The sequence below is a fragment of the Oryctolagus cuniculus genome, chromosome 11 (assembly GCF_051225735.1).
Source record: "Oryctolagus cuniculus isolate XC-2025 breed Fujian yellow rabbit chromosome 11, ASM5122573v1, whole genome shotgun sequence".
Classification (NCBI taxonomy): Eukaryota; Metazoa; Chordata; class Mammalia; order Lagomorpha; family Leporidae; genus Oryctolagus; species Oryctolagus cuniculus.
Window position 1 is genome coordinate 109,037,163 of NC_142877.1, and position 24,915 is coordinate 109,062,077.

A 24,915-nucleotide genomic window follows, 5' to 3' on the forward strand; every position below is an offset into this window, starting at 1 on the left:
CCATTGCAACCATTTAAGGAGTCAACCAGCAGATGGAAGACCTTTCTCTCTGCCTCTCCCTCTCTGTCTGTAACTCTACCTCTCAAATAAATAAATAAATCCTTTAAAAAGGTCATTCTTTCTCCAACATTGTTTCTGGTATTCTCCAGTTCTATTACGAAATTTCCACATATGGAAATGAGGACTACATGTGTTTTTGCCCCGAACGTGAATGCTCCAAGATTTTAAGAAAATATTTTTCCTTTGTTTCCTAAGTTGCATCTTCACATTGAAACCTCTCAGAACAAGGTCTAATTTGTTGACCATGGCATCAAGGCCATGAATGGTGGAGCTCCAGTGGATCTTTCTCGTGTCACCTAGCCACTTCCCCTGACAAGCCCTGTGTGAGCACCACTCTCATTGCCAGAACGTGGTTGGCAAGTGGGGGAGTGGGGTCTAGTTCTCATCCCAGGTCCTTGCCTTCTACTTAGAAAAGCATTCTAAGTATAGGCACATACACAGGGTGTAAAGTGATCATGTTTACTTAAAAGTTGAGAAAGCAGACGCACACACACACACACACACACACTCGTGAGCATAGTTGACAAGTGGAGTGGGCCAGAGGGAGAAAAGGGGTGGGTGAAGGGAGGCAGAGATAGTACCTCAGGACCTCCTTTAGTCTTGGTCTCCAACGAGAGAGGAAGGAGCACCTCCCAATACCTCCTTTGTATGAAGTCGTGTAGGCCCCTGGGAGTTTTATGACACCTCTAGAAAATTCCATGTAGAGTAACTTTCCCCCAAAGGCGTCCTGGGAAAAGGGGTACTCTGATTGACAAGTAGGAGAGAATTACCCTCAGCACAAGCCTATCAGTGGGATGTGCTCTGATGCCCTCATGCCTCTGTTCAGGTTGTTGAAATGACTTCCACCACCCCATGGCATGGGCTCTGGGATCAGATCATTATGGATTTAAATTCCAACTCTGCTTGGGCAAATTTCTTAACTCCTGTTAGCCTTGGTCTTTAACCAGTCATGTAGGGATAATTATACTTATCCCCCAGCGGTTGATCATTCAAGTATTGAATGGATGTGGGGTTATTCCAATGGTTGGCAAAGAGTAAACACTCAGTAAATAGAAGCTGTCTCTAATATTTCAGGGTGCAGCTTAGAGGGGTTGGCTTTTCCCCTGCCGACCTTTAACCAGTGTCTCCTGTTCTCTACCCCCATCCTATGGCATTGTTCAATTTCTCACCTGGTTGCCACTGGTGATGGGATCATATTCCAACCATTTTTCCCCTCTGGGACGTTCCTTTCTCTCTATTCAAACTACTCTACTTTTTTTTGGTAAAGGTTTTATTCATTATTTATTTGAGAGGTAGAGTTACAGACAAAGAGATGGAGACAAACAGAAAGGTCTTTCGGGCCGGCGCCGTGGCTCATTTGGTTAATTCTCCGCCTGCGGTGCTGGCATCCCATATGGCACTGGGTTCTAGTACCAGTTGCTCCTCTTCCAGTCCAGCTCTCTCTGTGGCCCTGGAGGGCAGTGGAGGATGGCCCAAGTGCTTGGCCCCTGCACCTGCATGAAAGACCAGGAAGAGGCACCTGGCTCCTGGCTTTGGATCAGCACAGCGTTGGCCATAGCGGCCATTTGGGGAGTGAACCAGCAGAAGGAAGACTTTTCTCTGTCTCTCTCTCTCTCTCACTGTCTATAACTCTACCTGTCAAATAAAAAAATAAATACTTTTTTTTAAAAAAAGGTCTTCCATCCACTGGTTCATGCCTCAAACGGCTACAATGGCTGGAACTGGGCCAATCTGAAGCCAGGAGCCAGGAGCTTCTTCCGGGTCTCCCATGAGTGCAGGGCCCAAGCACTTGGGCCATGTTCTGCTGCTTTCCCAGGCCATAGCAGAGAGCTGGATCAGAAGAAGAGCAACAGGACACGAACTAGTGCTCATATGGGATGCCAGTGCCGCAGGCAGAGGCTCAGCCCACTACACCACAGCCTCAGCCCCAGAGGCTTTCTATATACTAATACCCCAGGAAAAAGCTGTGACAGCAGCAAACATAAATCACAAGACTGTTCCTGGACTTTTGATTTCAAAACTCCAGCCCTTAGAGGATTAGAAAGAAGTCACAGATTTGACCTGGGGTGCCTGTATAACTCAGAGAGGATTGCAAGGGCTGACAGCTGTGAGCGTCAGCCAGTTATCTCCATGTAGGCCTTTGGGATCATGGATAAGAGCCTTCTGTATTTCACAAGAACTAGGGGGAAAAAAAAGATACATTTAGGTGCAAAAGACAATTTTCAAATCCAATGTGTATTTTTTTTTGTTTTATAATTTCTTTTACTTTTTTTTTTAAAAGATTCATCTATTTATTTGAGAGTCAGAGTCACAGAGAGAAAGGGAGAGACAGAGAGAGGTCCTCCACCCACTGGTTCACTCCCCGAATGGCCACAATGGCTGGACCTGAGCCAATCCAAAGCCAGGAGCCAGGAGCTTCCTCCAGGTCTGCCATGTGGACTCAGGGGCCCAAGCACTTGGGTCATCCTCAACTGCTTCCCTAGGCCACCAGCAGGGAGCTGGATTGGAAGTGGAGCAGCTGGGACTTGAACCATATGGGATGCCGGTGCCACAGGGGTGGAGGCTCACCTTACTATGCCACAGCGCTGGCCCCCATGTGTAGTTTTTTCATAATACGAATTTCATGAACTTTTTGAAGAGCTGTCATATGCATGGATTTCAAAATAATTTTGTGCAAAAATCAGTTTTAATTCCATTTCCACAAACTTTCTGAAGTCCCCTCATAGAATGTCAAATTTGTTATCACTCATTGCATTTATTTCTTTCAGATTATTGATTCAACAGAGATTTATTCAGGAGCAAACAACGGGTTAGAACCCGGGAATATAAAACACAAACAAGACAGCTCCTGTTTCAGGAACTTACATCCTGCAGAACCAGACACACCACCAGGTAAGGGAGGGCTGACAGAGGATGACCGTATGAGTGAGCCTTCCCTTAGAGCAGGGATTTCCAAAGTGTGATCACTGAACTTGTTAGCCATGCAGATTTCAGGCCCCAGCCCCAAGCTACCAATCAGAAAGCTGGGATTGTTTAAAACTCCTCAGGCTGATGTCTGCCAAAGCTGGAGGACCAATGAGAATAGTGGAAAAAAGCAAACAGGATGTTGTGTACAAAAGTCAACACTCCTGAGCCAACCTCGAGCCCCTCTGCCGTCCATGGATCACTTTCCCAGTCCCTTCCACACTAAATAGGTAGTTCTCTGGTAACTCACAAGGACAACACACAGATATACCTTGTCTCTCTTAGTAAGCTCTAAGGACTTCAAAGCCAGGAGCTAATTCTTCTTTCTTCCCCTTCTTTCCAGGTGTCAGCATACTACTTAGAAGATACAAGCAGTGAAATTTATTTCAGAAATCAGACTAGGGCCGGCGCCATGGCTCACTTGGTTAATTCTCCACCTGTGGTGCCGGCATCCCATATGGCACTGGGTTCTAGTCCCGGTTGCTCCTCTTCCAGTCCAGCTCTCTGCTGTGGCCCAGGAAGGCAGTGGAGGATGGCCCAAGTCTTTGGGCCCTGCACCCGCATGGGAGACCAGGAGGAAGCACCTGGCTCCTGGCTTTGGATCAGCACAGTGCCGGCCAAAGTGGCCATTTGGGGAGTGAACCAACGGAAGGAAGACCTTTCTCTCTCTCTCTCTCTCTCTCACTGTCTATAACTCTACCTGTGAAATAAAAAAAAAAAAAAAAGAAAGAAAAAGAAAGAAAGAAAGAAAGAAAGAAAGAAAGACAGAAAGACAGACAGACATCAGACTAACCTAACGTGATTGGTTTGCATTTGGTTTGAGTGAGACCCTCAAGAGTTCCCGTGTTGGAAGCATGGTCCCCAATGTGGTGATATTGGGAGGGGGTGGACCTGTAAGAGATGGGGTGCAGTGGCAGGTAGTAAGGTGACTAGGAGCACTGCCCTGGGAAAGGATTTAGTTCTCTCAACAAGGTAATTACAACACAGCAAGACTGGCCTCTCACTGCTCTTGGGCTTCTTGTCTTTCCTTGTGACCCTTCCCTTGCCATGCTGCCATGTGCCACATGCTGTGTGTCGCTCCCCGTCTTCGTGGAGGAACGACACAGGACCCTGCGCTGTTCTTTCGTCTGCTCGGCCCTCCCCGGGTTTGCTGCTGGTTCTTCCTGGGTTGGCTACCGACCCTTCCACCTCCGTGGAAGGGCGGCTCCCCCTGGCCACATTCCCCACTTCCACGGGGGAGTGGCACACCGCCGGCCGGCTCTCTCGGGGGCTGCACAGATGTTCCTACAGATGTTCCTTCAGATGTTCCCCTTAGATGTTCCTCGTGCATGTTGTCTCTCTCCTCCTTTATAGTCCTCTTCACCAATCCCAACTCTGCTACCCACACGCCAAGTACGCTGCTCTCCTCCAATCAGGAGCAGCTCCTGCAGTTTATTGGTTGAACTGGAGGCAGCTGTGTAGAAGCTGTTTCTCCCTTCTCAGCGCCATATTGTGGGAGAGCAGATGCATAGAATAAGTCTTAATTCCAGTAACTTAGTCTAGTCCGAGTTGCTCCCAGTTGCTCCCCACACTGTGTGATGCAGTCAAGGGAGCCCTCAGCAGAGCTGAGGAGCCAGCATCATGCCCTTGAACCTCCCAACCTGTGAGCTAAACAAATCTCTTTCTTCATGACTGAGCCTCAGCTATTTCATCATAGCCACAGAAAGCAAGCTGAGACACGATGCAAGAGTTCTACATGTATGGGGAAGGATTGGAAAGTACTGCACATATTTACCAATTTTCATGAACTTTTTAAAAATTGTAAAATACACATAAACCTTGCTATTTTAATCATTAAACATGGTTCAGGTTCATTGGTATTAAGCATATTCACAGTTATGCAAACATCCAGCTCCCCAAACACTACCTCTGTATCTATTAAGCTATTAAGATACTATTGGTATCTTGTGCCTTGTTTTTCACAGTGGGATTTTTTTTCTCCTATTGATTTGTATAGCTCATTCTGAATTAGGGAGACCAATCCTTTATCTTCCCCCAAGTTGTGTATCTAAAGAAACTCTATGATGTTTAAAAATATTTACAAAATTAAATATCTTTCAAAGAATCAAAATCATGTTTAGAATTCTATTATCCTTTATAAAGACTTTCGGGTTGCTGCTTTCACTATCTTCACATTACAAATATATTCACTGACGTTTTGAGATTTTATCAGTGAAATATTTAATCCTTATAGGATTTACTTGTGTTTTGCCTTTTTTTTTTTTTTTTTTCAAACCAAATGGCTAGTCAGGTGTTCCAGCATCACTTATTGGGTTTCCCCTATTGCTTTAAATATCATCTTTTCCTATTGTATTTCTACTTGTGCTGGATATCGAACTTACTCCTTGGTCTTACTGTGCTGTTACGCCCTAGTCTCTAATGCGAATTTCTCCCCACTTTGTGTCCGCTGTGATGGCTGTATGCTATCCCACCACACGCATGTACCGCGCGCGGTTTAGGTAATCAATACCCTACTTCTAGGCATTTGGGAAGTTTCTTGGTCTTCCAGACTACATAGTGCGTTTTGGATTGAACAAAATGAATTCTCCTAGTGCTTCAAATTGTGCAAATTATCCGTTCGCACTCTTCCTCGAATTACTTTTAAAATTACCACCACTGTATTTCGCTGGCCTCAATTATTGGAGCATTGGCCAATACACGTGTAGGTCAGAAATTGGAATCTTTCGGGCACGACCTGGGAGCTGCACCAGGGGGCGCAGTTTCCAGCTCGGCCTCGACCACATCCGGGTTCCACCGCAGGTTCGTCCCGTAGCAGGCGGAACCTTTCTGTCGTGCCACCTGTGAACAAGCGCGGCGGGGACCATTTAGGCCGTTGCGCACCGACCTGCAGAAGTGCTCCGGGTTGCTTGCCGAAGACCGGCGTGGAGGTTCAGTGTGCTTTTTCCTTCGTCGTGAACAGCATGGACGTGCTAGCGGAGGAGTTTGGAAACCTGAGCCCAGAGGAGCTTGCTGCGCCGATCCCGACTGTAGAGGTGAGTGTACGGCGAGCGGGCTGTGGAAGGGACCGGGACGCTTCCTGAGGGGGCGTTGCCCAAAGAGCCCTGGGGCTGAGGGAGGCCGGCTGGTGTCTTCTGCGCATGCTCAGGGCTTCCGCGCATGCGCAGAGCCCTGCGCGTGCGAGTCGCGCTCATGGACCGGTTGGTCCCGGCGGAGCTGTGTGGCGCCGCGGCTTCGGTGGCTCTCGCTGTGGAACCCTTACGGCACGGGCCCGCGTAGGCACTGTGAGAGACGTATCGCGTCTTGGTGGGCCCGTGGCGGACACCGAGTTCCAGGGAGCTTAGGCCAGTGTCGAAGTCCGAATTCAGGGTTGACGTTTTGGCCTCAGCGATGTTTAAACACGCTGAATATTAACTCAGATATAGGCCTGTGTGTTTTCTGGGGAGAAGCCCCATAGCCGTCATCCGGCTCTCAGAAGGTAAAGGTAACTGCCCCACAGTGAGCTGCCCAGTCACGTGCAGCTGTTGACAAATTTAATTTCCTGAAAAAACACCGTTAAAAAAAAAGTTAATTCATATGAATGGTGGAAAGATAGAGATCTTCCATCCCCGCTTCACTCAACAGCTGGGGCTGGCCCAGGCTGAAGCCAGGAGCCGGGAACTCCATGCTGGTCTCCCGCGTGCGTGGCGGGGGCCTTTGAGACATCATCTGCTGCCTCCCAGGGTGCATTAGCAGGGACCTGGATTGGAAGGGGCTGTCCCGGGGCTCCGGCTGGCACTTGAATGAGAGCAGGCATCCCAAGCAGTCTTTTTTTTTTTTTTTTAAGATTTATTTATTTGAAAGGTAGCATTAGAGAGAGAAAGAGAGAGGGAGGGAGAGAGAGAGTGCTTCCACCTGTTGGTTCATTACCCAAATGGCCGCAACAGCTGGAGCTGGGCTGATCCGAAGCCAGAAGCCTGGGTCTCCCACGTGAGTGCAGGGACCCAAGTGCATAGGCCATCTTCCACTGCCCAGCAGTGCCACAATGCCTGCCCCCAAATCCATGTATTGTAACCTCCCTAAGCTTCAGGACCTTCGCTGGCTTGGGGGAGAGAAGCAGTGAGCCGGGAGGAGCTAGTGGGAAGAGAACTGGCAGAGCGGACAGGATACTTGGAAACCTCTAGGCGAGAAGAGCCGTGATGTTACCGAGGGACTGAAGGAAATCTAGTAGTACTAGAGGGAAGAAAAATAGAGGACGAGAGGAAGGCTATGGGAGGTTCCTGATTATGAAGGATTTTCTTAGACATCTGAAGGAGTTTGGACTTCCTCCTGGGAGCAGTGGAGTGCTTTTGGAGGGTTTTAGCAGGACAGTGACATGGTCAGTGAGTCTATTGGATTATTAGAACTTCTTTATAATTACTTGGCAGTATTACAAAGTTGAGTTATAATCACTCCAACAGATTCAGTCTATGAGTGTGTGCAAAGCGTGCTGATCACCAGGCAGTACCCTGAAGAGGTTATCAAAGCCAGTGTTTACTAGTACTTGTCTGTACCAGGCTCTGTTTTGCCATGATGTGTCTTGTTGTTTAATCCTCTGAAATAAATCTTATTTTCACTCGCATTTAGCTGGAAAGATTTGCTGGCTAGGTGTTAGAAGGCTGGGCCAAGGCCCATGTGGAATTTGGACTTGTCAGTGTGACTCCAGTCTTTTTTTTTTTTTTTTTTTTAAAGATTTTATTTATTTATTTGAAAGAGTTACACAGAGAAGGAGACGCAGAGAGAGAAAGAGAGAGGTCTTCCATCCGATGGTTCACTCCCCAGTTGGCCACAGCTGCTGGAGCTGTGCCAATCCAAAGCCAGGAGCCAAGAACTTCTTTGGGTCTCCCACATGGGTGCAGGGGCCCAAGACTTGGGCCATCTTTTACTGCTTTCCCAGGGCATAACAGAGAGCTGGATCAGAAGTGGAGCAGCCGGGACTTGAACTGGCGTCCATATAGGATGTTGGCACTGCAGGCGGCAGCTTTACCCACTACACCACAGTGCCAGCCCCAAGTCTGCATCCTTAACTGGTGACAGGACCCCTTCTCTGGAGAGCTGAAGAAGCAGCCGTAGAAGATTTCTGTTTCTTGTCTGAATTTGCACAGCCCTGAAGGGAACCAGTACCACGATTCCAGCCTTCTGGTTCAGAAATAACCATTTCTTTCCTGGCTCTGTGCATCTGAATCACATCATGCTGCAGGGGCTTGATTTTGGTACCTTAAAATAACTTTTTTGAGGCCAGCATTGTGGCTTAATGGTTTAAGTTGCCACCTGTCATGCCGGCATCCCATGTGGGTGCCAGTTCAAGTCTGGCTGCTCCATTTCTGACCAGCTCCCTTATGATGTGTTTGGGAAAAGCAGCAGAGGATGGCCCAAGCCCTGTACCCACATGGCAGACCCGGATGAAGCTCTTGGTTCCTGGCTTTGGATCAGTTCAGCTCCGGCTTTTATGGCCATTTGGGGAGTGAAACAGCAGATGGAAGATCTCTCTGTCTCTCTCTCTCTGTTACTCTGCCTTTCAAATAAATAAATAAAATAAATAAATAAATTAAAAAATAACTTCTTTTTTAATTAATTACTTAGAAAATAGCCTTTTTCATTCGGATCTGGCTAAAAAGCCCGTGAGAGTATCTCAGGCATGGAAAGCCAAGACACTGTGGCAAAAAATGACCTAATTGAAAGATCTCTGTGAGTGAGATCTCGGTAGAAAGAAGGAGCCATCAAAGAAGGAGGTACCTTTCTCTGAAGGGAGGAGAGAACTGCCACTTTGACTATGTTTGACCTTGTCTAAATATGGTCAGAGTTTGTAAACTCAAGAGGCTTCCATAGCCTTGGCAGCTCATGACAAGAGCCTCGGGTGATTACTGACGTCATAAATTAGAGTGTCAATTGTTAAATCCACAACTGGAGTCACTGTGTACTTACCCTCCATGTAGGATCTCTGTCCTTAACGTGTTGTACTATGCGAATTAACGGTAATACTAGTATTATACTTTGTGTGTTTGTGTGGGTGCAAACTGTTGAAATCTTTACTACGTTGATCTTCTGTATATAAAGATAATTGAAAATAATCTCGATGCAGAATGGGATGGGAGAGGGAGTGGAGACAGGATGGTTGCGGGTGGGAGGGAGGTTATGGGGGGAAAGCCACTGTAATCCAAAAGTTGTACTTTCAAAATTTATATTTATTAAATAAAAGTTTTTTTTAAAAAAAGAATGTGCAAAGCTGACTGTATACACTCTACTACCAAATAAGAAATGCATTTAATCCAATCCAATAACTGTTCTAGATTCATAAAATGAGTTCTTATTCTACAGAAAAAAAAAAAAGAAAATAGCCTTTTTATTGAGGAAGTGCAAATCAAAGACACGATGAGGTTTCACCTCACCCCAGTTAGAATGACTGTTGTACAGAAATCAAAAACTGAGCTGGCTGTCATAGCAGGTAAAGCCACTGCCTGCAGTGCCAGCATCCCACATGGGTGCCGATTCGAGTCCTGGCTGCTCTACTTCTGATCTAGCTCTCTGCTGTCGCCTGGGAAAGCAGTCCTTGGGCTCCTGCACCCACATGGGAGACCTGAAAGAAGCTCCTAGCTCCTGGCTCCTGGTTCCTGGCTTTGAATCGGCTCATCTTCTGCCGGTGTGTGGCCATTTGGGTGGGTGAACCAGCGGATGGAGGACCTCTCTCTGCCTTTCAAATAAATAAATATTTTTTAAAAATCCAAAAACGGCCGGCGCCGTGGCTCAATAGGCTAATCCTCCACCTTGCGGCGCCGGCACACCGGGTTCTAGTCCCGGTTGGGGCGCCGGATTCTGTCCCGGTTGCCCCTCTTCCAGGCCAGCTCTCTGCTATGGCCAGGGAGTGCAGTGGAGGATGGCCCAGGTGCTTGGGCCCTGCACCCCATGGGAGACCAGGAAAAGCACCTGGCTCCTGGCTCCTGCCAGGATCAGCGCGGTGCGCCGGCTGCAGCGGCGGCCATTGGAGGGTGAACCAACGGCAAAGGAAGACCTTTCTCTCTCTGTCTCTCTCTCTCACTGTCCACTCTGCCTGTCAAAAAAAAAAAAAAAAAAAAAAAAAAAAAAAAAATCCAAAAACAACAAATGCTGGCAAGGATGTGGGGAAACGGGTACCCTAATCCACTGTTGGTGAGACAAAGTAGTACAGCCACTGTGGAAGACAGTATGGAGATTCCTCAGAAACCTGAAAATAGTGCTACCATACGACCCAGCCATTCCATTCCTGGGAATTTACCCAAAGGCAATGATATCAGCATATGAAAGAGTTATCTGTACTCCCATGTTTGTTGCAGCTTAATTCACAATTGCTAAGATGTGGAATCAATCCAGATGCCCATCAACAGATGATTGGATAAAGAAAATGTGGTATAGGTACACTATGGAACACTACTCAGCTGTAAAAAAGAATGAAATCCTGTTTTTTTTTTGTAGCAAAATGGATGCAACAGGAAACCATTATACTTAGTGAAATAGGGTAGCCCCCAAGAGACAAATACTATATGTTTTATCTGTGGTAACTAATTATGTGCAAAATAGTGTAATGTATTTGAGTGAAATTGACATTTTGAGAATTGATTATTGTTTACAGCCCTTGTCTCTACTGTTGAGGACAGTATTTTTTCTTCTTAAAAAAAGAAAAAACCTTTTTATTGAAGTCTAATACATGTGGTAAAATAAGTTCTTATTTTATATTTTATGATTGTTAGCACAGTGTTCTGATATTCTTGTTGCTTTGATTCACAGGAAAAATGGAGGCTGCTTCCAGCATTTTTAAAGGTAATTGTTTCACATTTAGTAATAATTGGTTATTTTTCAGATGAGAAAAATGAAGAAATAGCTTTTTTGGAGACTAAAATTTTGTCACCAAATAACTTTTTTTTTAACTTCATACAACTGTTATACTTGGCTAGGTTTTGGAAATAAATGGAATTAGGAGGCACCATCCCTGCCTGTGAGGTGGTGGTTGGGAGAGTGGTAGTCTGATGACTGAAGTGGTCTGCTTAGTAGCGTGGCGTGGGAACAATAAAACCCAAAGTCTGTTGGCAAAAGACTGATGGCACACATGGTCAGAGAGGGCTGCCCGACATAAGGCGCTTCTTAAAAGAAGAGGAATGACCTAATCTGAAAGGTCGGATGCAGAGAGCTTGGTTTAATCAGGATACCTCCCGAGGGTGTGTGCGGGACAGCACCCAGTTTAGCTGGAGCAGATTTGTGTGTGGTCAGAGGAGCTGCTGGGTATAATGTAATGTGGTGAAAAGTTTCCCTTCAGTTTGAATGGGCTCCTGCTAAGCAGAAGTGGGAACTGCGGTGAGAGATCACTGGGCACCTGCTCAGATGACTGTAACTGAAAAGTAAGGCAGTAGCAAGTGTTGACAAAGATGTGGAGAAATCGGAACTCTCATGCTGTACTGGTGGGAAGGTACAAGTGGTTGCAGCTGCTTTGGTAAACAACTGGCGGTTCCTCAGGTGGTCACATAGAGTTACCATATGGTCCAGCGATTGTCCCCAAGAGAAATGGAAACGCAACTGTGTGTAAAAACTTTACCATTACCCGTAATGGCCAAACAGTGGAAACAGCACACGTGGACATCAGCTGATGGGTGGATAAATAAAATGTGTATATCCATACAGTGGAAAATTATTTGATATGGAAAATAAATCACGTACTGATCCATGCTGCAGTGTGGTGGATCTTGAAAGCATTGTGCCAGGTGAACGGAAGAAGACCTCAGTTCCCTGAGTTCCACCCTGCTTTTGATGTCCAGTGCAATTATTTCAGCTTTATTAGTAGAGATCCTTATTTTTTTTTTTCACTAAACCCCACTTGGGTTTTCAGTAAAAACATTGAGGAGCAGGTATGGTTAGAGTTTGTTGCAGAATCTATTATTTTGTTGCTAATCTGATTTTTCCTTTTCTGTTTAGGTGAAAGGCCTCGTGAAGCAGCACATAGATTCCTTCAACTATTTCATTAATGTGGAGGTAAGCACCAGACCTTAGAGGTAGTCATCTGGCAGGGATTCCCTGGGAACTGGCTGTTTTCCTCAAGCTGCGCTTTCCTCTGCAGATAAAGAAGATAATGAAGGCCAATGAAAAGGTTACGAGTGATGCCGACCCCATGTGGTACCTAAAGTAAGTAAGGAATCAGTTGCTCTTACTGTGCGATTTTGGTTATGTCTTACAGTTTTCCAAGTGAATGAGCTGCTCTGGAAACTCTTGAAATCATTCTCTTTTATCTGTTTAATAAGATAATTTTCAAGTGCTCAAATTTTTTATTTTTTTTAATTTAAAAAAGTTTTAAAAATTTATTTGAAAGGCAGAGAGAGACAGAGATCTTCCGTCTGCTTGTTCATTCCCCAGATGCCTGCAACAGCCAGGGTTGGGTCAGGGTTTAGCCAAGAGCTGGGAACGCAACCCAGGTTTCCCACATGCAGACTACTTGAGCCGTTTCCTGCTGGCTCCCAGGGTGCACGTTAAGAGGAAGCTGGGATCAGGAGCAGAGCCAGGGCTCACACCCAGGCTTTCCGAATGAGCCGTGGCATCCTAACGGCTATGCAGCATCTTAACCACCATGCCAAACACCCACCCCGAGTGCTCAGATTTAATTTTTAATTGATGAACCAATTATAACAAGTAGCGTTGTGACTCAGAAGTTATTTTGAACCTAATAAGATTTTAATATTTTAACCAAATTTATATTTTTAAAAAAATTTTAGATTTATAGGAATATTGCAAAATTAGGAAAAGGAGTTCCCATATATTCTTCACCTAGCTTCTGCTACTGTTAACATCTTACATAATCATAGCAGAATTATTAAAACCAGAGAAATTAGCATTGATACAATGCTGTCAACTTAATCTGTTGACCTTAGTTGATATTTTTGAACTAACATCCTTTTTCTAGTCCAGGAACCCATGGTGTCTTTAGTTTTATTGTTTTCCTTCGTCTCTTCAACTGTCACTCTCCTGTGACAGTCCCTTGGTCTTTTTCTCTCTCTCTCTTTTTTTTTAAAGATTTATTTTATTTATTTGAGAGGTAGAGTTACATGCCAAGAGAGGGAGAAAGAGAGAGAAAGGTCTTCCATCTGCTAGTTCACTCCCCAAATGGCTGCAAAGGCTGGAGCAGAGCCAATCTGAAGCCAGTAACCAGGAGCTTCTTCTGTGTCTCCCACGTGTCTGCAGAGACCCAAGTACTTGGCCCATCTTCCACTGCTTTCCCAGGCCATAGAAAAGAGCTGGATCAGAAGTGGAGCAGCAAGGACTAGAACCGGCACCCATATGGGATGTCAGCAACGCAGGCAGTGGCTTAACCCCCTATGCCACAGTGCTGGCCAGTTCCTTGGTCTTTCTTGACCTTGACACATGAATACGCTAATCAGTTTTTGTAGAAAGTGCTTCCATTTGGTTTTGTGTATTTGCTCAGGATTAGATTGGGTTATGAATTTTGGCAAGAATCCCAAAGAAGGGCTGCTTTCTGCCTCTCTCCTTGATTCATCTCAGGGCATGCAGATGTCTGTGTAATTTATTACTGGCGATTTTAACTCTGTTCACTTGAGTAAGGTGGTATCTGCCTGATTTCTCCACTGTGAAATGACTGTTTTTCTTTTTGTAATTAATGACTATCTTATGGGGAAATCCATTGAGACTCTACAAATTTCTTATTTCTCATCACATCTTCACTGATTTTAGCATTTTGATGTCGTGTTGTTATTGTGGTGTTCATCTAATGATAACTCTATTTCCAACCTTCTGTCTGTGTTAATATTGGAATTCCGTCGTGAGGAAGAGCTTTCCCTTCTCATTCATCTCTCTATTTGTATCGATTTGGACATGTAGGTGTTTATTTTATTCTAGGGATTATAATCCAGTGTTATCATTATTCTGTCCTTTCTGCCTGTTTGAATGCAGTTATGGTACTGCTTTATCAGGGATTTGGGTTTGTGGTGCCTTTTGGGTTCCCCTACGTTCTGGTTGATTTTTTTTTTATTTTTTTATTTTTATTTTTTTTGACAGGCAGAGTGGACAGTGAGAGAGAGACAGAGAGAGAAAGGTCTTCCTTTGCCGTTGGTTCACCCTCCAATGGCCGCCGCTGCAGCCGGCGCACCGCGCTGATCCAATGGCAGGAGCCAGGATCCAGGTGCTTTTCCTGGTCTCCCATGGGGTGCAGGGCCCAAGCACCTGGGCCATCCTCCACTGCACTCCCTGGCCATAGCAGAGAGCTGGCCTGGAAGAGGGGCAACCGGGACAGAATCCGGCGCCCCGACCGGGACTAGAACCCGGTGTGCCGGCGCCGCAAGGTGGAGGATTAGCCTATTGAGCCACGGCGCCGGCCCCTGGTTGATTTTAAGTTTGGATTTCTTTGAGGGTATGAGAAGCAGTGTGATTGTAAGTGTTAAACCTGTGCAGGAATATCTGCAGAAAATCGTTGCTCCCCTCCTTATTCTGTCCGCCCTGTTCACTGCTGTGCTACTACACCCTTGATATGTATTTGTGCTTTTGTAAATATTATATTTAGGGAGCTGTCTTTCTATTTTTGTAAAGAGATTTGTAGTATTTTTTAAAAAATACTTGATGACAATATTTCCCTCCTTTTTATTTATTTATTTTTTTGACAGGCAGAGTGGACAGCGAGAGAGAGAGACAGAGAGAAAGGACTTCCTTTTCCATTGGTTCACCCCCCAACTGCTGCTGTGGGTGGTGCGCTGTGCTGATCTGAAGCCAGGAGCCAGGTGTCTCCTCCCGGTCTCCCATGCGGGTGCAGGGACCCAAGCACTTGGGCCATCCTCCACTGCCTTCCCGGCCACAGCAGAGAGCTGGACTGGAAGAGGAACAACCGGGACAGAATCCGGCGCCCCAACCGGGACTAGAACCCAGGGTGCCGGCGCTGCAGGCGGAGGATTAGCCAAGTGAGCCATGGTGCTGGCCAGCATATATACCTTTAAAAAGGAGGGAAGCTGGCGCCGCCGCTCACTAGGCTAATCCTCCACCTGCGGCGCCGGCACCCCGGGTTCTAGTCCCGGTTGGGGCGCTGGATTCTGTCCCGGTTGCTCCTCTTCCAGTCCAGCTCTCTGCTGTGGCCCGGGAAGGCAGTGGAGGATGGCCCAAGTGCTTGGGTCCCTGCACCCGCATGGGAGACTGGGAGGAGGCACCTGGCTCCTGGCTTTGGGCGCGCTGGCCGTGGCGGCCATTTGGGGGTGAACCAACGGAAGGAAGACCTTTCTTTCTGTCTCTCTCTCTCACTGTCTAACTCTGCTTGTCAAATAAAAAAAAAAAAGGTATATATGCTATCACTTCAGGAAGATCTCCAGTTATAGTTTTTTAAGGATTTATTTTATTTTATTTTTAAATAATTATTTATTTATTTGAAAGGCAGAGCTACAGAGGGGTAGAGGCATAGAGAGGGAGAGAGGTCTTCCGTCCACTGGTTCACTCCCCAGATGGTTGCAATGTCTGAAGCTGAGCTGACCCAAAGCCAGGAGCCAGGAGCTTCATCTGGGTCTTCTACCTATGTGCAGGGGCCGAAGTACTTGGGCCATTCTTTACCACCCTTCCAGGCTACTAGCAGGGAGCTGGCTTAGAAAGTGGAGCAGCCAGGACACAAAACAGCACCCATAATTGATGCTGGTGTAGCAGGCAGCGGCTTTATCCACTATGCCACAATGCCAGCTCTACCCAATTATAATTTTTAACATTTTTGTCATCTTCAGAGAGATAAACATTTGCCTAAGCATAATCCCTCTATTTGAGGAAAGTGGCTTATTTGTTTATATGTTGTTTAAAGAGTTATGGTTGGTAATGGACTACTTTGCTTTTCAGGTATCTGAATATCTATGTCGGGCTTCCTGACGTTGAAGAGAGCTTCAATGTAACTAGGCCAGTGTCCCCTCATGAGGTAATTATAAACCTTACTTCTTTAATTGGACTTGCTTGCTTTATCTCAAAAGAGTATTCCCTTAATACATAGTCTTACCAGATGACTGAAAAGCAGGTCAAAAGAAATCTCTTCTGAGACGAAGATAACCAATATATAAATAAGCACTGTATCCTGTGCTGTATTAGGAAACGATTCTGTACTATTTATTTTGTCATTTAATTCTAATCAGTTTGCACTATTATATAACAATGTCCTATATATATCCTGTTTCTAAACTTTTAAACATTTAAAAAAAAATTAATTTATCTGAAAGGCAGGGAGAAAGCGAAATCCCTGCTGGTGGTGGGGGGTGGGAGATGGGGAGAGGAAGGGGAGGTTTTCCGTCCACTGACTTACTCCCCAAATGTCAGCAGCAGCCTGTACTGGGCCAAGCTGAAGCTAGGAGCCTGCAGCTCAATCCAGTTCTCCCGCATGGGTGACAGGGGCCCAAGCACTTGAGCCATCCCTGCTGCCTTCCTGGGTGTGTGTTAGCAGGAAGCTGCATCGGGAAGCAGAGCCTGAACTTGAACCCAGGGACTCCTGGGATGTGGGCATAACCAGCAGCATCTTAACTGCTGCATCGAACACATGCCCCGTTGCTGAACTTTTGACAATGTCTGAGCCGACACTGCCACTGTGCCTCACGTGGCGTGCTGCTGATTGCAGCAGTCACTGCCTTTCCTCCACCCCTTTTATTTGATCACACACAGTAATTTATTTACAGCGAATAGGGAGACCATAAGGAATCGTTCCTGAAGCTCCTTACCACATTTTTTGAGGGTCACCTGGGCATTGCGTTAGGCAGAGAAGACCAACAACTAGGAACACACCGTGTTAACAGAAGAGACAGATGAAAGAAAAATAGAAATGTAAGGATCTTACTAGAGCTGCAGACAAGGAGTTCTAGGAGGACAGGGCTACGTGCTGGCTTTTAACAGACTCTAGATTCCTCTTCAAATTCCCCCATTTAGTGTCCATAGTTAGGAATTGAATCAGGAAAGAAAATGAGTTTTGTAGATTCATTTGGTTTGTGTTAAAGCCAAAATAGCACTTAGCGAATGTAGCATAGAAATCTTTATTAAAGAACAAGTAATGTGTTAGAGTTTTATGGTTTTTGTGTAAGACTGAACAAATAGTATGACATTCCAACTAGTAACTAGACATTCTCTATAGGTGAAGTTGGGTGTTTAGTCACCAAGTATTTACTGAACATTGGTTTTGTGCCTCAGCATTGAAAACATGAAATGCAATGTCCTTCTATAAGGAGTTTCTATTCTTGTGGAGAGGTTAAAATAACAAAATGTGTACAAGTAAAATGTACATAACAGTAGAAATAACTATATATATGTGTGTATATATATATATATATATATATATATATAAAGCCAAACATATACTTGTTTATTCTTTGGGAACGAAGATCCTCCTCCTCATCCCCATTTTACAGATGAAGAGCCTGACATCCAGAAGGTTCTTTAAAACTTATGTGGTGGGTGCCAGGGTTGTGCAGTGGGATCAAGCTGCCACTTGGAATGCAAGTTCGAGTCTCGGCTGTTCTGCTTCTGATCCAGCTCCCTGCTAATGCATCTGGGAAAGCAGGGGAAGATGGCCCAAGTGCTTGGTCCCCTGCCAACCACGTGGGAGACCTGGATGGAGTTCCTGACTCCTGGCTTTGCCCTGGCCCAGTTCTAACTATCAATGGCCATTTGGGGAGTGAAGCAATAGATGGAAAATCTCTCTCTCATTCTCTCTCCCTCCCTCCTTCTCTCTCTTTCTTTGTCTCTCTCTCTCTGTAACTCTGCTTTTCAAATAGAATAAATCTTTTAAAAATAAGATAAAATAAAGCTATGGGAGCAGGCTGATGATGGCATCAGATCAATGAGGAGAGAACTGATAATAGATATATTATCCCATCCCTGGGTTGGCAGAGCCAGGGATCTGTGGCGATGTCTGGATCCATACATGCTGTCATCCCCCTCATGGACAAGGTGAGCTGGAACTTCGGAAGCCCTAAGGCAGCACATGCTCAGTAGAGCAATGCTCACCGGGGCCGTACTTCTAGAGGTGGAGACATTTCATGTGGTCAGGACCCTTTGCTTTGTGGAGGGGAGGGACAGTAACTGTGATTTTGTTCCAGTGCCGTTTGAGGGACATGACGTACTCTGCCCCCATCACAGTGGACATCGAATACACCCGAGGCAGTCAGAGGGTTATCCGCAACGCCTTACCCATTGGCAGGTAAGCAATGCAGTCCGTGTTGGAGCCACACGGCCTGGATTCCAGCCCACATAACCTTGATGCAAGTTCTCCTTGCCCCATTTCCTCATCTGTAAAATGTGGGAGATGGTACCCCATTTCCTGCAAGTATTTTTGGGATCTGATGAGTCTACACAGTGTAGAGCATCTAAAGCAACATTCAGCACATCTAGAAATTTTCTGTAAAGCTAAGGAAAATACTTCTCTTTTATCCTAATAACTCTGAGATGTTGGGGATAAGTTGGGTAGGAAAATTTCGGTGAACTCTCTTGGGCTGGTATTCTTGGTAGATCATGTTGATTTGAGTTTTTTTGGAAGTTTATTTCCCACATAGCAGTTTTTAAGGGAGAAGTTACTTATTTACCCAGAGCAAATTTGAAATGATCATGGATTGTGTCAGCTACAGTTTTGCAATCTGCTCTTCCTAATCAGGAAAGTACATTAACCCTCCTGTAGAAATGGATACAACTACAGTATTGTGAGTTTAATGAAGCTATTGGACTTCAAGCTTAGTTCACATGATTCCTATTCAAATGATTTCTCCCCTCAGAAGTGCTAAAAGCTTAATAAATATCCATTTGTTGCACCAACTACTTGTCATCTATCCTGTACCATTCATGGGTAGTCAGATGAGTAGAAATAAGCAACCTAAAGCTCCTGTTAGCTCCATCCCCTCGCAGCTACCAGGGAAGCAAGTGTAGGTGCCCATGGCACTGTTTGGTAAGTGCTGGTACTGTGATAGCGGAGACCAGACCAGGGAACATACAGGTTTCACAGATCCTTCTGTACTTCCCCCAAAGGAGGGGCTTCTGTATTTTCTTCTTATTCCTCAGTTAGAATACATGGAGACATTCATATATTAATCTTTGTTTTCCTAGGACTGACTGTCAGTGTTAAGATGAGAACATCTTTCTTTCTGGTGCATACATACCATACTGGTATCCAGTTAAATCTTGGACTGTTGCTAAATTATGAACCAGACTGAATATTATGAAGGAAAGGCCAGAAAGACTGAGGGGCAAAAAAATGTGAATAGGAAGATTTAGAGTTTAAATCCTGAGGTTACAGAGCAGTCATGTGACTGATATTTGTTGAATTACCTACTTTGTGCCAGAGACTGCGGTAGGTGATTTCATTTGTTAGCCCTGCATTCATAAAGATGGCCTCTGCTACTCAGTGCTCATACGTACCTTCACTGTCTACGTCAAATATGTCATCTCATTCAATTCGTTTTTGAGCCAAGATTTTACTTTAATCCAAATACTATTCCTAAGAACATTTTACAGAACAGTAGCCTCCCTCCCTGCTCCCTCCCCTTCCTTGTCCAAATCCCCTTCCCACTTGGGAAATACTTTTATTTCTTCTAGTGGCTTTTACAGTCGTTACTTTTTTTTTTTTTTTTTTTTTTTTTTTTTTTTTTTTTTTTTTTTTTTGACAGGCAGAGTGGACGGTGAGAGAGAGAGAGACAGAGAGAAAGGTCTTCCTTTTGCCGTTGGTTCACCCTCCAATGGCCGCCGCGGCTGGCGCACCGCGCTGATCCGATGGCAGGAGCCAGGAGCCAGGTGATTCTCCTGGTCTCCCATGGGGTGCAGGGCCCAAGCACCTGGGCCATCCTCCACTGCACTCCCTGGCCACAGCAGAGAGCTGGCCTGGAAGAGGGGCAACCGGGACAGAATCTGGCGCCCCGACCGGGACTAGAACCCAGTGTGCCAGCGCCGCTAGGCGGAGGATTAGCCTAGTGAGCCGCGGCGCCGGCCTACAGTCGTTACTTTTAACACTGTGCTTTTACCTTTATTTCTTTTTTTAAGATTGATTTATTTATTTGAGAGGCAGAGTTACAGAAAGGCAGAGGCAGGGCTTTCATCCACTGGTTTACTCCCCAAAGGGGAGTAATGGCTGCAACGGCTGGAGCCAGGCCGATTCAAAGCCAGGATCCAAGAGTTGCTTCTAGGCTCCATTGGGGGTTCAGGGGACCAAGGACCTGGGCCTTCCTCTACTGCTTTCCCAGGCCATAGCAGAGAGCTGGATCAGAAGTGGAGCAGCCAAGGACGTGAGCCTTCACCCATATGGGATACCGGTGCTGCAGGCAGACACTTAGCCTACTATGCCATGGCACTGGCCCCTATTTTTTTTTTTTTTTAAGATTTTATTTTTATTTATTTAAGAAGCAGAATTACAGAGAGAGAAAGGTCGTCCATTCACTGGTTCACTTCCCAAATGGCCACAGTGGCTGGAGCTGTGCTGATCCTAAGCCAGGAACCAGGAGCTTTTTCCAGGGTCTCCCATGAAGGACCTGTGTACTGCTTTCCCAGGCCATAGCAGAGAGCTGGATCAGAAGTGGAGCAGCCAGAACTTGAACTGGTGCCCATACGGGATGCCAGCACTGCAGGTGGCGGCTTTACCCACTGTGCCACAGCGCTGGCCCCTTACCTTTATTTCTTTCTTTGTTTTGTTTTGTTTTGTTTTGTTTTGTTTTGTTTTGTTTTGTTTTTTGACAGGCAGAGTGGACAGTGAGAGAGAGAGAAAGGTCTTCCTTTCTCCGTTGGTTCACCCTCCAATGGCCGCTGTGGCCGGCGCACCACGCTGATCCGAAGCCAGGAGCCAGGTGCTTCTCCTGGTCTCCAACGCGGGTGCAGGGCCCAAGCACTTGGGCCATGCTCCACTGTACTCCCGGGCCACAGCAGAGAGCTGGACTAGAAGAGGAGCAACCAGGACAGAATCCGGCGCCCCGACCGGGACTAGAACCCGGTGTGCCGGCGTCACAGACGGAGGATTAGCCTATTGAGCCGTGGCGCCGGCCACCTTTATTTCTTGATGAGCGCCTTCAGACACCCTTTACTGGCTCTTCCTCTAGATACACGTAGCTTCTCTATGGCACCCAGCTTGACTTCTTCCTTCCTCTTACACACTTGGCTGCTTGTCTAGTTCTTTTGGTTGCTGTAGTAGCTTTAAATTATTATTTTTTTTTTAACTTTTATTTAATGAATATAAATTTCCAAAGTACGATTTATGGATTACAATGGCTTCCCCCACATACCGTCCCTCCCACCCACTACCCTCCCCTTTCCCACTCCCTCTCCCCTTCCATTCACATCAAGATTCATTTTCAATTATCTTAATATACAGAAGATCAGCTTAGTATACATTAAGTAAGGATTTCAACAGTTTGCTCCCACACAGAAACATAAAGTGAAAAATAATAGATGATTTTTTTTAAATGATGATGAAATCAGATCAGACCTATTGTCATGTTTAATCCCAGTGAGAGTCAAGTTGGGAGTTGATAATTTCTTTTTTTTTTTTTTTTTTTTTTTTTTTTTTACAGAGGATCAGTTTAGTATACATTAAGTAAAGATTTCAACAGTTTGCACCCCCATAGAAACACAAAGTGAAATATATTGTTTGAGTACTCGTTATAGCATTAAATCTCAATACACTGCACATTAAGGACAGAGATCCTACATGAGGAGTAAGTGCACAGTGACTCCTGTTGTTGACTTTACCAATTGACACTCCTGTCTATGGCATCAGTAGTCTCCCTATGCTCCAGTCATGAGTTTCCAAGGCTATGGAAGTCCTCTGAGTTCTCTGATTCTTATCTTATTTAGACAAGGTCATAGTCAAAGTGGAGGTTCTCTCCTCCCTTCAGAGAAAGGTACCTCCTTCTTTGAAGACCTGTTCTTTCCACTGGGATCTCACTCACAGAGATCTTTTGCCAGAGTGTCTTGGCTTTCCATGCCTGAAATACTCTCATGGGCTTTTCAGCCAGATCCGAGTGCCTTTAGGGCTGATTCTGAGGCCAGAGTGCTATTTAGGACATCTGCCATTCTATGAGTCTGCTGAGTATCTCACTTCCCATGTTGGATCACTCTCCCCTTTATTTATTCCATCGGTTAGTGTTAGCAGGTACTAGACTTGTTTATGTGCTCCCTTTGACTCTTAGTCCTTTCATTATGATCAATTGTGAACTGAAATTGATCACTTGGAATAGTGAGATGGCATTGGTACATGCCACCTTGATGGGATTGAATTGGAATCCCCTGGTATGTTTTTAACTCTACCATTTGGGGCAAGTCAGCTTGAGCATGTCCCAAATTATACATCTCTTCCCTCTCTTATTCCCACTCTTATGTTTAACAGGGATCACATTTCAGTTAATTTTTAACACTTAAGAATAACTGTGTATTAATTACAGAATTAAACCAGTCTTACATATTCTTTCACTAGTCAGTGTCTTGATTTCCCCTTATGTAAAAAGAGAATATTATCCCTGCCTGCCATTATGATTTCTTCTTAACCTATCAGTTCTTTAAAGGACTTCAAGTTTCCATATTGGTGCTCTATGTCACTGTGGGGAATGTTGCAGAGGCCTGTTCCTGTTAAGTGCTGTGTGGAAACGAAGGATGTCCTGTAGATGTTCTGTGCTTTGTCTCTTTCTCCTTCAGATCAAGATTGTCAGATGTGTTGTTGAGATGCTATGTATTTTCACTGATCTTTGATTTGTTTTATTAATTACCAGGCTAGTTATGTTGAAATCTCCCACTATGATTGTGAGTTGGTCGATTTCTTCTATTTTTTTTTATATTTTGGCTTTTGAAGCTATGATATTAGATACATAGAAGTTTAGAATTGGTACTTCTTCCTGATGAATTGTACCTTTTATTATGCATTATCTAATTTATCTCTTGTAGTGTCTTTTGCAAATGACTAGATTTTTTTAAACATTTGTCATGAAAATAGCGTACATTTATATTTATGTGTTTGCATTTTCTATCATTTTATTCTACAATTTAAATCTTTTTGGTCTTTTATATATATTTCAATTTCTTCATTTTGCCTTTTGGATTAATGGGTTTTTAACTGACACAAGAGTCAATGAAATGAAATATTTCCTCAGGCACACTGCTCTCTAGTACAGATAATACTTATTACATAATTTCAAATCAATTGAGACAGTAATAAAGTAAAGCAAACAAACAAAAATAGCAATGAGAATCCTTTCCCTTACCATGAAGAATTGCTGGCGTTTCTGACTTTCATATGCAAGGACAGTGTTTAGAAAAACAGTTAGCGTGCTGCTTATGATGCCCACATCCCATGTCGGAATCCTGGGTTCGAGTCCCAGCTCTGCTTCCAATTCCAGCTTCCTGCTAATGTGCACTCTAGGGGACAGCACATGATGTCTCAAATATCTGGGTTCCTGGGAGGCCCAGATTGAGTTCCAGACTCATGACTTCGACCTGGCTCAGCCGTGGCCCTTGTAGGCACCAAGGGAGTAAACCAGCAGATGGAAGATCTCTCTTTGTCTTTTTCTATCTCTCTGTCTTTCCACCCTTCCAATAAATAAAAATAAAAAATAAGTGAATAATTTTTTGAAGCCTATATGCAAAATTTAAGTAAATCAGGCATTTGAGTTTTTATTATCTGTCTAGAAGGCAGCGTACCTGAGAAAATACTGTCATTTTGCTTGGCTCTTTCATGAGTTGCCATTCCTCCGTCTTTTCTAACATGAAATGCAGAAATAATAGAAGTGCAGTTCCTTTAGTGATGTGTGCACTGCACATTTTGTCATTTTTGCCAGTGGCAATCTGAATGTGGTATTTTCTTTTGCTTTATTTTAAACAGAATGCCCATAATGCTGCGTAGTTCAAATTGCGTCCTTACAGGGAAGACACCAGCAGAATTTGCCAAGCTGAACGAATGTCCTTTAGATCCAGGTACATGAGATGCTATCGATTTGCCTCTCTTCTTTGTGCTTTTTTTTTTTTGTCTTTTTCTTCTGCTATTGCTATTATTTTGACATTTTCCCTTAAAAACAATGGCAACCATTCGGCCTTTTAATGAATTTGTTATATACAGCTATGCTGACAAAATGCCCAGAAATTTGGTTCCAACTTTATTCTATTAGACGATATTTCTAAAAGATAAAGTATTTTTTCTTTTATATCTGATTTGGTGATAGATACTACAATAAGATACATTCCCTTTCCTCAGGCAGTTCATCATTGTGTGGCTCACATGTGTAAAATCCTGTGCTGACACCCTTGTCAGTCCATAAAGCCAAAGCCAGGAAGCAGGGATGGGGGGTGCGGGGGGTTGGTTGACCTTGAACCCAGGAGATGCCTGTTGGTCATCAGTCACACAGCTTAAAGAACAGGTGGTGAAGCTTTTCTGGTTTCCTTTGGGCAGGTGGCTACTTCATTGTGAAGGGAGTAGAAAAAGTTATTCTTATCCAAGAGCAGCTATCTAAGAACAGGATCATTGTGGAGGCTGACAGAAAAGGGACTGTTGGAGCTTCTGTTACCAGGTATGAGTGATGGTAATTTCACTATTAACCAAGGACTATCTTCAGATACTCACTAGCCAGGATTTTTTAACAGGCAGTATAATTTTAAAAAACCATTTGCTTTCACCTTATTATGTCAGTCTGTAAGCTCTGAATATTGATTGTAAAATTTTAGTGATGAGAGAGTGAGATGTCATTTGAAAAATTACCATTTTATTATTTTTTATTACAGCATGTAAGGGACTTATTAAAAATGAAAAAAAAAAATAAAGTCATTTAGCTTTTTATGCTCCCTTTCAGCCCTTGACCATTTATATGTATGTTCTTGCACCCATATAATCAGAGCATTAAACATTTAAGTGTTATTTAATGAAGTATAACAGGGCCTTCACATCTGAGTTTTAGT

General features: G+C 44.6%; 1 protein-coding gene across 4 annotated transcripts in view; it reads left to right on the plus strand.

The window, feature by feature from the left end:
• The first annotated feature begins 5,763 nt into the window (after window positions 1-5,763).
• Window positions 5,764-24,915, plus strand: part of POLR3B (RNA polymerase III subunit B) — a 125,023-nt gene continuing 105,871 nt past the window's right edge. The window contains exons 1-9 of one of the 4 annotated variants that reach the window (XM_089307582.1): window positions 5,764-6,056; window positions 10,801-10,833; window positions 11,980-12,036; window positions 12,122-12,186; window positions 15,871-15,946; window positions 17,896-17,955; window positions 18,105-18,205; window positions 23,849-23,940; window positions 24,413-24,530. In XM_089307582.1, the coding sequence (XP_089163708.1) occupies window positions 5,985-6,056; window positions 10,801-10,833; window positions 11,980-12,036; window positions 12,122-12,186; window positions 15,871-15,946; window positions 17,896-17,955; window positions 18,105-18,205; window positions 23,849-23,940; window positions 24,413-24,530 (674 nt within the window). In that variant the 5' untranslated portion in view covers window positions 5,764-5,984. Of the gene's footprint in view, window positions 6,057-6,177; window positions 6,500-10,800; window positions 10,834-11,979; window positions 12,037-12,121; window positions 12,187-15,870; window positions 15,947-17,895; window positions 17,956-18,104; window positions 18,206-23,848; window positions 23,941-24,412; window positions 24,531-24,915 lie in introns of those variants that run through there. The other 3 variants (XM_089307581.1, XM_002711427.6, XM_008257116.5) reach the window with 3 other exon arrangements.